This window comes from Leiobunum rupestre, chromosome 8, assembly GCF_980474605.1.
Source record: "Leiobunum rupestre chromosome 8, qqLeiRupe1.1.hap1, whole genome shotgun sequence".
Classification (NCBI taxonomy): domain Eukaryota; kingdom Metazoa; phylum Arthropoda; class Arachnida; order Opiliones; family Sclerosomatidae; genus Leiobunum; species Leiobunum rupestre.
The window spans coordinates 12,632,249-12,643,155 of record NC_143391.1 but is presented as its reverse complement, the minus strand read 5'-3'; the positions used below and the strand labels follow the sequence as shown (position 1 = coordinate 12,643,155).

Sequence of the window (10,907 nt, the reverse complement as noted above, 5' to 3'; positions counted from 1 at the left end):
ATATTCCGATGTCGGCGTCGGCCAGTCGTTCGCGATTTTTGCTTTCCGGAAAACGAGGGAGGCCTTTCAACCTTGAGCTAGAATGCTTTTGAGCTTATTTTAACAGCACTCGGGAGAAATCGACGGTTTTTGGTGCTGCCTCTAAAATCTTTTATTGTCTGGTCGTTATTCGCGTCTCTCCTTCGCTGTTGAGAATCACCGTCGCCGCTCAGACGATTACTTTTCCCTTCTCCCCATTTCTCGGCATTCTTTCTTTCCACTGTAAAGTTCACACCAAAAATCAGAAGTCTATAATAAACCCCCTTCGAAGGGGTCTTCCGCTATAAAACTCTTATTTTGGGAAAAGTACTTAAGAACGCTAAACCCTCGTACTTCTTCTCTGGGGGGGGGGGGGGGGGGCTATACTTTTAGTTCTATTTCCAAGATTTTCTTTCGATTATATCGTGAATGTACTCATTTTATTCATTGGGTGGAAATTAATACCTATTAATTATTAATACATATTATGCCGCAAAACTTACTTACTCCCCTAAAAATCATCCCAAAAATCTTTAAAGGGACATTAAACTTGCATAGACGAAATATTGTACTTTAGCGAGGATAAGCTATATATCTTTTTGTTTTAGGGTTTTTGATCTCAATTGTCAGAAAGCGAGTGTTTTTAGTCGATTTGATATTCCGATTCATTAATTTGTCATTATTGAGCCGAAACAAATTGAAAGCTTTTCAATTGGAAATAAGTCTTGGTCTCAAAATAGAAAAATTGGCGGAGAAGGTATATCCTTCGCCAACGTTACCTGATAGTTACATTTTTAGCGGCGTACGCGTGATAACTTCATAATCGGTTGATAATTTTTTAATATGTCAACGAGTTTTATATCCCCTTTAAGACACCAACTTTCAGTTCTAACCCCACGCCATTTCAATGAAACCATAATGTAACATAAAAATAATAAGTATGTCAATTAGAAAAAGTTATAACAGAACCAGAATGACAGAACTAATTTTAAGAGATTTGCGCAATCAAGGTTTAGTTAACTATGCACAAGCTGAATTAACTACTACCAAGGATAATAATATACTACTCATTTCGGGTGAAAGTCCTAGTTGGAACTGGGCAAGAATGTCAGTGCCGAAAAAAGATTCGGTCAGAAAAGTTGCATTAAAACAACAAGAAGAGTCATACTTAATTTTATTATGTTACTTATGATGAAACTGAAAGTACTTTAACTTATCATTCGAGAATTGCTAAGGATATTGAGCATCCTATCATACACTTCGAAGGATCTTAAACGGGGACGGGAACGGGTAAGCTGAGTATTCCCCATTTACCTTTGACTATGAAACAGCTGTTTTTCCTCCAGATGTTCTCCTGCATTACACTCTACCTGAGAGCAAAAGTTGAGCAAGTGCACACACGCGACTTTAGAAAGAAATTAGTTATAGAAATCCGTGAGTGCTTTCACATTAGCTGACTCATATGAGCTTTAGTGCTTCTTATAAACCTTTTCCATTTTTACATAAATTTTGATAATAAACCAAAGAAGACACTCTATTTCATATAGACTTGCTTGACTTTTGCTCTCAATTGACGGCTTTTAAAATTCATTTTGCGCGTGAAAATACCTCTACATGTTATGGTCAAAAAAGCACGCTAAAACGTCATTTCAAAATCCGCCAATTGAGTAAAACGTTTTCTTTTGTTTTTGTTTTTGAGTATTTGTATCAGGGTGTGTATGGTGCGAAGGCCTAGTTGTCATGTGCACCAAAATAAAGTTTATTATTTAAAAAAAAAAAAAAACATTTATATTTATAAAAACAAAGTTTTAAAGGTGGTTTATAAATAATGACGCTTAAAATCAAGTTGGAAAACGTTTAATTTCTTGAAGATACAATATCGCTAAATTTTTAATTCGGGTATTCTCACCAATAGTAGATCTTTGCATGAACCCCATTATAGTTGGGGTAGATAAAACTTTTAAAAAATTATGAAATCACTAAACACATATATTATGTATGAAAAATGATCCAAAACTCAAAACTTACAAGAAACTGTTGTTGAATCAATTATTTGAAGTAAAGTGGTTATTGTGTTTATTATAGTTTCTTCTCTTTGAGATGATAAACATTGGACAATTTTTGGTATTCCACCATGTTTTAAAATTTTTTCCTGATTTTCAGGATCTATAAATTGATATAAAAGTAATGGGTCTTAAAAACGATTTATTTGGAATTGTTATATTTTGGTACCTGCGGATAAATTACATAGACCACCTAAGGCGTATTCACGTAAAATTTCTGAAGTTGATTGTTGTACTTGATCTTAATACATTAAAATAGGTATATAACTTTCATGTTTTTGTAACTCTTTTCGGAATCAATCCTACCCAAAAACAGTGATATAATATTTAGTTCATGGAAAAAACTGTAGTTAGTAGGATCATATGCAAAATTGCTTAAGTTTGCCAGGACTTGTTCTTTAGCATCTGTTTTATAATAAAATAATTTGTTATTTTAAAGATATTTATAATGTAAAATCCACTTTTGGAATTAGGTATTTAACTTAGAGAGTTGTACTTTTTCCCAGAGGTAAATGCAACTTTGGATTAATAATATGTAACATATTATTAATCCAAGGTGCAACTCTAACAATCATTGGCCATCGACCGGGCATTTTACCTTCTTTTGGACTCTCTTGAAACTCTTTAATTAGGTTCCTGAGAAACGAAAGTCTTTCTTCGGGGCAATATTTCCGTTTCTTATTATTTCTCTTCATATCGGACAAGGTTAGCGGTAAAAACGTGAAAATTCAAGGTGTTTACATTCAGCGCCATTTTATCTTGACCGATTTCCTCGAAATCGAAAGCGATTGGTTAAAATTTCTGGGCCATGGCCTTAGTAACCAATGACATTCGTGCGCCGTAGGATTGCGTAATTTGTTTTTATTTCGTAACAAAGCCCCTTTTCTATCCATTTTTGATTTGTCCCCCTTCTCTTTAAAGCAATTACACAATATCGAAGTTTTAAAAATGGCGGAGAAGTCGCAGGGTCAGGGGTTGCAGCCCCCGGTAAAAATTGGACATTACATTTTAGGAGAAACTCTGGGAGTTGGAACCTTTGGAAAAGTGAAAAGTATGTTATAGGTTAAAATGAAATATTTATGTATGAAAATTAATCCATGTAAAATTGGTTTCATATGATAAGCCTAATTTGAAAGTGCTGTACCTGTTTGCTTAAGTTAGAAGAAACCACCTATGGACTGTGCGAAGGATGATAAAATACGCGAAAAAGTAGATTAGTCCATAATTAAAAGGGATAATATAGCTAAATCCTTACCAAATTTAAATAAGTAAGTTAAGTTTTTTAATTTATTCAAATTTGTTTAGGATTTAGCTATATTATCCCTTTTAATTATGGACTAATCTACTTTTACCTGTTTTCTTACCTAAGAGTGATAATTTGGGAGGGTACTTTTTTGATAAGTGATATTTACAGCTGCAAAACATCAGCTCACTGGGCATAAGGTTGCTGTGAAGATTTTGAATCGTCAAAAGATTAAGAATTTGGATGTTGTTGGAAAAATTCGCCGTGAAATTCAAAATCTTAAATTATTTAGGCACCCTCACATCATTAAACTGTACGATATTTTAAAACTTGACATTTTATTTTTTAGATATAGAATAAATTGTAATAAACCTCTATGTAGGTATCAAGTAATTAGCACTCCCTCTGACATATTCATGATTATGGAGTTTGTTGCTGGAGGAGAACTTTTCGATTATATAGTGAAGCACGGAAAAGTACAAATTTTCTGTATAATGAGGTTTTAAATTAACAAATTTGATTTAACTTACCTTGGTCTTTCATTAAGCTTAAAGAAACTGAAGCGAGAAGATTCTTTCAACAAATTATATCTGGCGTTGATTATTGCCACAGACACATGGTCGTCCATCGTAAGAATTTGGTTTTTGTACAAAATTATCAATTACTTATTAATTGTTTTTCCCCCAATTAAAGGTGATCTTAAACCAGAAAATCTTTTACTCGATGTGAAAAATAATGTCAAAATTGCAGATTTTGGTTTTGACCTGTTTTCTTAATTTTTATAAACCATTTAACATTTTTCTAAATAACTAAACAATGCTATTACGTAGGATTATCAAATATGATGATGGATGGTGAATTTTTAAGAACAAGCTGTGGTTCTCCAAACTACGCTGCACCTGAAGTTATTTCTGGTAAACTGTATGCAGGACCTGAGGTTGATATTTGGAGCTGTGGCGTGATTTTATACGCACTCCTTTGTGGGACTCTTCCTTTTGATGACGAGCACGTACCCACACTCTTTCGCAAGATAAAATCTGGAATTTTTCCAATACCAGATTATTTGAATAAGTCAGTAGTCAATCTTCTAATACACATGCTTCAAGTGGATCCTATGAAAAGGGCTACCATGGAAGATTTGAAAAACCACGAATGGTTTAAAAAAGATCTTCCCATCTATTTATTTCCCTCACCAAATGATACTGATGCATCCATTATCGACATGGATGCCGTAAAAGAAGTATGCGAGGTAAATACTGCGTGAATATGTTACTAATTAGGCCTGTGCAGGTACTCAAAAATTGAGAGTACTCGGTTCCAAGTCGGACTCTGACTCTCAACCCGTTTTTCTAAGGCTCAAATGAGCAAGGCCTAAAAATTACTCGAAGTAGCCTTGAGCCAGAAGAAAAAATCCCAACGAGTCCGTTAGTTTGCTGACGAGTCCATTATTTATTGACCCAATGAGTCCGTTATTCCCCTCGTGTGAGAAATTTAAATTCCCGGAATGGCGCTACAGTAGCTATTTTAGTGCACACAGCTTGTTTGATGGAGATCATGTAGCTCACCTTTTAATTTATAATTTTATATCAAAATGTGATTAAGTGGTAAAACCGTAAATTAAGTGGTCACTAAGTTTTTTTTTGAGAGCAAACTTATGGTGTCAGCCAAAGGCCTTGGACACTAACAAGGAGACGACCCGAGGTGATAATCACCGATTTTATTCAAACTCAGGTATAGTGTACACCTCCATGTACCTTAAAGGGAAAGGTTGTGACAGGCTTTCGTTTTGCCATGGCAACCAAAAACGTTTTTGACAACATGATTTGGAATTTTTCCATTGAAAATAACATGGGAATCTGAAGGATTTTTAGGTTCCCCCCCTGTGAAACCTTTTAAAAAATGAACATTTTTGAAAATTTCAAAAACGTTAAAAATTTAATTTAATCAAGTTTAAATGCAATTTGGTCGCAACTTTTCCCTTGCAGGTTTTTCAAGTTACATGGAGGTGTACATTATACCCGAGTTTGAACAAAATTGGTGATTAACACCTCAGGCCGTCTCCTTGTAAGTTTCTTACTTATATCTGAAACTTGAAAAAAAAGTTTTACTTTTTTAGATAAGATTTAAAATTTTTACTTTTTATATCACTATGTCATATTGTGACATTATCCAGTTATAAAAGGTTTTTTTTAAGAGAAAATTGATTTGTTATTATAATTTAATACCAATAAGCCAAAAATCTTAAAATGATTAGTTAGTGTTCGAATTTTTTACACAATTTTAAATAGAAATTTAACTATCAAACTGGACTCAAATAATATTCGTCACAAAATTTTGGACTCTAATTAGACACTACACCATATTTAAGGACCCGAGGACACGAGCGAGTCCAACTTTCAAAGACTCAAGACTCGTTTAAGTCTAATTTTACAGGACTCAGGATAAGACTCGAAACCTAAAAAACACAAGACTCTCACAGGCCTATTACTAATGTTATATAATGTTAATGATGAATTTATTTTTCTATAGAAATTTAGTGTTCAGGAAAAGGAAGTTCACAGCGCTTTATTGAGTGGTGATCCTCATGATCAGCTGGCCATTGCCTATCATTTGATAGTTGACAATAAAAGAATTGAAGATGAGACATCTAAATTGGAAATCAAAGACTTTTATATTGCTTCAAGTCCACCACCTGGTGTTGATGTTAGTAACCCATATATATTTAAGGTTTACATAAACTTGAACTATTATTGTTATCTCAATAGCAAAGTAGTCCAGCCAGACCGCACCCAGAAAGAATGAATAGTAGACAAAGAATGTTAAGTGGTTCAAATAGCTCGGAAAAGGGAAAGAGTACACCTATGAAACGTGCAAAATGGCATTTAGGTATGGATCATTAAAAAATTGCTAAGGATGATAAAATTAGCAAATAAGTAGATTAGTCCATTAAGAAAAGGGATCAAAAAGCTAAACCCAAAACAAATTGGTTTAGGGTTTAGCTTTTTGATCCCTTTTCTTAATGGACTAATCTACTTATTTGCTAATTTTATCATCCTTTGCATTACAGTCCATAGGTGGTTCCTTTTAACTTAACAAATAAATGTATATTACATATTTTTTTGGAAAGGTATTCGTTCTCAAAGTAAGCCACATGATATCATGAATGAAGTTTACCGTGCCATGAAAGCTTTAGATTTTGTGAGTTTTCATAGTTAATCGAGGGAGGCCTTTCTGTCCTTTTTCCCAAAAATATGATTTTTAATGCTAATTGAAAAATTTTAAGAGATAAAAGTGTATTTTAATTTTTTATCCAATCAATATTTTGGAAAAGGTGCAATTTGCATCTCCTCTAATCTGGAAGTACTTTATTTATACCCATTTTAAGTACTTCCAGATTAGAGAAGATGAAAATTGCACCTTTTCTAAAGTATTGGATAAAAATACTCTTTTTCCCTCGTAAAATATTTCCATTGCCAGTCTGTTAGCATTAAAAATCATATTTTTAAGAAAAAGGACAGAAAGGTAGTCACCCCCTGTTAATCGAAATAATTTTTTATAACCTTTTAACTAACTTAGGAATGGAAAGTTGTCAACCCATTTCATGTACGAGTGAGACGCACAAATCCAGTAACTGGGAAACATGTGAAAATAAGTCTTCAATTGTATCAAGTGGATTATAAAAGTTATCTGCTTGATTTTAAATCATTGTCCAATTCGGAAGAAAATCAAGATAACACTAGCTTAAGCACAGGTATAATTGTTACCATTGATTTTGTCATTTAAGTAAAAACTGATGGTTATTTACTTTTATAGGAAGTTTGAGTGGAAATGACAATCAATGTCATCATACCATGGAATTCTTCGAAATGTGCGCAGCGCTGATAACACAACTTGCTCGTTAAGAAGATGGTGATTTTGTTTTAATAGAAATTAAAACCGGAACAAGTGGACCCAAAGAATGAGAAGAAAATACTGAACTAGTTTTCTTTTATTTTTCGAATTTTTTTTATGTAGAAAGTGGGGAAGGGAAAACTATCTTAAAAGTGGACTACCGAATTTGAGTGACCCTTTCCCTATTTTAAACCGGTGAGAAAAAATTCTATACTGTTCTTGGTAAAGAATATTGGATTGTGAATATAGAAAACCAATCTTGATAAATCTTTATCCACCGCCCTCTACCCTTAAAAATTTATATAAAGTTAAAAAAAAAGAGTACTATTTAGTTATTGGCGCGTTTAATTTACGGTTAGCCCAAAATTTAATTTGAAACAACTGAGAAACAATGTACCTCAGTAAGAGGATAATTTAATGGTAAAACCCTAAAAGGTTTTTATATAGGTACTGACATTAGTACATTGGTTTTTACATGTATTTCATTAATTACAACATGAAATAAATAATTTCCATCTATACAGTTTTTTTAGGAAAAAAAATCAATGTTTACTGTTTAGAAGGTCTAAACTATTATATTAAAATGCTAAAGTTTTAACCTTAAAAGTAAGCAACAAAATGGCACAATTTAAGGGTTTTTAAGACTAGAATCACCAGATAATTTGTATCTTTAACTGTGAATTCTACGACTAGAAGCTAGTAACTTATATCCATCTGGCAAGTTTGAATCAACTTTTTCTTGCACCTTATCAATTTCAACTGATCTGCGACCATCATGCAAATTGTTCAAGAATACCATGTCTTCGTAAGAAAGTTCAAAATCAAAAACCTGGAAAATTCAGAATTGAGGTAAATAAATATGAACAATTTTAAAACACTTTACATCTTACTTCACTATTCTCTTTGACTCTATTTGGTTTGGTTGATTTGGGTATAGTCACAGCTCTATTCTAAAGAAATTATAACAAAATTTAGTTTCAAGAGTAACCTTTTGAAATTTTGAGTTTTTACTTGGATAGACCATCGAATGAGTATTTGTGCTGGAGTTCTGTGATATTTTTTAGCCACTTTTTTAATGGCCTTTTCTCCAACTAGCGTTCCTTTCCCAAGAGGACAATATCCCTATAATTATCATGGCAATTTGAAATTTCTTTGTAATTGCTTAAGTTAATAATAATGGCGATAATCTTGCCTCTACAATGATTCCTAAATCATGGCAGAAATTCCGGAGTTCCACCGGATTGTGATACGGGTTCAGTTCAATCTGATTAACGTGAGGAATTACGCTACAGGACTCAAGTAGATCTTCTAAATGTGAAATCTCATAATTGCACACTCCAATTGAACGACAAAGACCTATAGAGAAAATGGGGATTAAAATATCGTTTCATTACTGCCTTACTGCCTTAAGGCTATCTCATCACCTTCGTCAAAGAGTAACTCCATTGTCCTCCATGTATCTTCTAAAAGTTGTTTCTTGTTTGAACATATGGAAGGGCATACAGGCCAATGAAGCATGTATAAATCTAAAGAATTTCAGCGTTACTACAGTTTATTCTTAGCCTACACATTTAACTTACCTAGATAATCAACATTAAGTCGCTTAGCAGAGCCAAAAAATGCATCTCTAACAGATTTTGTTCCATAGTCAGTTGGCCATAGCTTTGTAGTGAGGAATAAATTTTTTCTGGGTATTTGGCTTTCCTCAATTGCCAAACGTAAATTTCTCTCACAGCCATAACGCTTAGCAGTATCTATTAAAGTGTAATTACACTCTTTTATGGCATAAACGACTGCTTCGTGGGAATATCCACCACTATGAGATGTTCCTAAATAAAAAGACTTTGTTTAATAAAACTTTTAAAACATTATTTAACCGTTCTCGAATATTACCTAAGCCAAGAGCTGGCATTTTAACTCCATTTTTAAGTTCAAAAACGGGTTTTCCTTCGAATAGGCAGTAATTCATATTTTGATTTTCCATGACTTTCTACTACAAGAGTTTTCGAAAAGAATACTGATATTTTTAGCTGCCTATTCGAGAACTTTGTTTTTATAAAACGTAATCTCATGGAATTGTTTTTGGAATACTTTTAAGATTAGACGTTCGTTCATTAGCCCGCTGTGCGCCTTTTAGTTTCAGTCACTCTTTGAGCACGTGATAGAAATTGTAAACAAACAAGATTGCCATCTGCTGGTGAACTGAGAAAACTGATTATCTTGTAAACCTGCCACGGTACCAAGGTTAGTAAATTTTAGGCTATAAGCCACGGTACCACCTCTAGTTTGCGACGGCGTTGAATCCCTAGTTTTAAAACTTCTCTTCCCTTTGGGGTGGATCACGCTATTCAACATTTACGACCCCAGGGGTAAGGCACCCAAAGCATTTTTCGATCAGCTTTTTCGTGGCGTGGACACTCCAGTTATTGTTCTTGGGGACTTTAACGCTCACAACTGCCTGTGGGGCAGCAATAAAACAGACGCTGCGGGCCGCCGCATTCAAGCTTGGCTGGAGGACAATGGCCACATGGTCCTTCTTAATTCTGGTGAAAACACCCGACGCCCATGTGGGGGCACGGAAGGTGTGCTCGATCTTGCTTTCGCTAGCCGAGATATAGCCTTACACCAGCCTCCCTTGGACAGTTCTGAACAGTGGGACCAGTGACCACCTCCCAGTATTACTCGGACAAGTTAGCAGGGATTCACTCCCGTCGCAAAGGGGCGCAGCCTTCTGGAAATATAAAGAGGCGGATTGGAAACGTTTTCGCATCAACCTTGGATGCCTCCCTGGGCGAAGATCCCTTAACGGTCGAATCGGCGGAGCGTCTCCTCTATCAGGCGGCGTCAGAAACGATCCCCACTACAAGTGGGGGTGGCCCCTCGGCCACTCGCCCCCCTCCTTGGTGGGACTCCTCTTGCGCGGCCAAAGCCAAGACTGTCCAAGCCGCTCGTAGAAAGGCTCAGCGCTCCAGTTTCTCTTTTGATCAGATTTCCTACAAGAAAGAACGAGCTCTTTTTAAACGCCTCATCAAGGATAAAAAAGGACAGTTGGAGACAGTACTGTGCCAGGCTTCACGCTCACACTCCTCTGACCCAAGTGTGGTCTCAGGTTCGATGGCGCAAAATGGGGTCCTTACCTCGTAAACTTCTCACCCTTAAAACTGGCGCTGATTTCCTTACGGACCAGAAGGAAGTCGCGGAGTTTTTGGCATTGACTGCCTGCTCTGACATTCACTCTCCTCCGGCGCTTCGTCCTGACCATAGATAAAATAACTTCGTATATAGATAGGAAACTTCATGTTGTAGAAGTGACGCCAGAATTTTGGCCGACATCGGGTGGCGGCACCTGAATAATATTATTTGGTGAAGTTCGCACTACTCGAAGTAAGTACTAGAACCTTGGTGTAACGCAATCCCAATTGCAAAGGCTTAAGCGAGCTATATGTATTAAAAGTACTTTTTCTTGAACTGAGAGCCAATTTAAAAAATTGCACTAAAGAAATAGCATTCAGTAAAGATTTCAAGTTTGTTTTAAACGCTATTTGTGATATATTTGAAGACATTTACCTTGCAAAATACGTTTATTCCCAAAACTCCGATCTCAAATTTCTCAATACGGTCTACGCTATTGAGAACACAGCCAACTGGCGCAGTCACTAGATGTCAGGGCAATCTCGTGAGAGTCAGTTTGC

General features: G+C 35.2%; 3 protein-coding genes across 3 annotated transcripts; 1 reads left to right on the top strand and 2 right to left on the bottom strand.

The window, feature by feature from the left end:
- Positions 1-77: 77 nt before the first annotated feature.
- LOC149932437 (uncharacterized) lies at positions 78-2,884 on the bottom strand. Its single transcript, XM_090157122.1, has 5 exons — positions 2,680-2,884; positions 2,388-2,486; positions 2,251-2,322; positions 2,047-2,184; positions 78-259 (listed from the first exon to the last, which is right to left on the bottom strand). The coding sequence occupies exons 1-5, from the start codon at positions 2,774-2,776 to the stop codon at positions 78-80; spliced, it is 588 nt and encodes a 195-aa protein (XP_090013248.1). The 5' UTR covers positions 2,777-2,884.
- Positions 2,885-2,994: 110 nt separating this feature from the next.
- AMPKalpha (AMP-activated protein kinase alpha subunit) lies at positions 2,995-7,597 on the top strand. The gene is made up of 11 exons (XM_090155325.1): positions 2,995-3,132; positions 3,496-3,637; positions 3,707-3,800; positions 3,872-3,953; positions 4,018-4,080; positions 4,155-4,573; positions 5,854-6,027; positions 6,090-6,210; positions 6,452-6,522; positions 6,901-7,075; positions 7,138-7,597. Exons 1-11 carry the CDS (start codon positions 3,030-3,032, stop codon positions 7,224-7,226), a joined length of 1,533 nt encoding a protein of 510 aa, XP_090011451.1. The 5' UTR covers positions 2,995-3,029; the 3' UTR covers positions 7,227-7,597.
- Positions 7,598-7,715: 118 nt separating this feature from the next.
- LOC149932435 (putative oxidoreductase ZK1290.5) lies at positions 7,716-9,387 on the bottom strand. Its single transcript, XM_090155326.1, has 7 exons — positions 9,109-9,387; positions 8,796-9,044; positions 8,640-8,741; positions 8,408-8,571; positions 8,227-8,337; positions 8,106-8,165; positions 7,716-8,044 (listed from the first exon to the last, which is right to left on the bottom strand). The coding sequence occupies exons 1-7, from the start codon at positions 9,197-9,199 to the stop codon at positions 7,886-7,888; spliced, it is 936 nt and encodes a 311-aa protein (XP_090011452.1). The 5' UTR covers positions 9,200-9,387; the 3' UTR covers positions 7,716-7,885.
- Between the last annotated feature and the right edge of the window lie 1,520 nt (positions 9,388-10,907).

Bases quoted from the DNA above. Each gene is read 5' to 3' on its own strand.
- LOC149932437 (XM_090157122.1), bottom strand. From the start codon at position 2,776: ATGAAGAGAAATAATAAGAAACGGAAATATTGCCCCGAAGAAAGACTT. The intron at 2,487-2,679 runs GTAAAATGCCCG...ATTATAAAACAG, and splicing joins TCAAGAGAGTCCAAAAGAAG to ATGCTAAAGAACAAGTCCTG. The intron at 2,323-2,387 runs GTAGGATTGATT...TAATGTATTAAG, and splicing joins TATTATATCACTGTTTTTGG to ATCAAGTACAACAATCAACT.
- AMPKalpha (XM_090155325.1), top strand. From the start codon at position 3,030: ATGGCGGAGAAGTCGCAGGGTCAGGGGTTGCAGCCCCCGGTAAAAATT. The intron at 4,081-4,154 runs GTTTTGACCTGT...GCTATTACGTAG, and splicing joins TGTCAAAATTGCAGATTTTG to GATTATCAAATATGATGATG. The intron at 7,076-7,137 runs GTATAATTGTTA...TTACTTTTATAG, and splicing joins TAACACTAGCTTAAGCACAG to GAAGTTTGAGTGGAAATGAC.
- LOC149932435 (XM_090155326.1), bottom strand. From the start codon at position 9,199: ATGGAAAATCAAAATATGAATTACTGCCTATTCGAAGGAAAACCCGTT. The intron at 9,045-9,108 runs GTAATATTCGAG...CTTTTTATTTAG, and splicing joins AATGCCAGCTCTTGGCTTAG to GAACATCTCATAGTGGTGGA. The intron at 8,045-8,105 runs GTAAGATGTAAA...TGAATTTTCCAG, and splicing joins GAGTCAAAGAGAATAGTGAA to GTTTTTGATTTTGAACTTTC.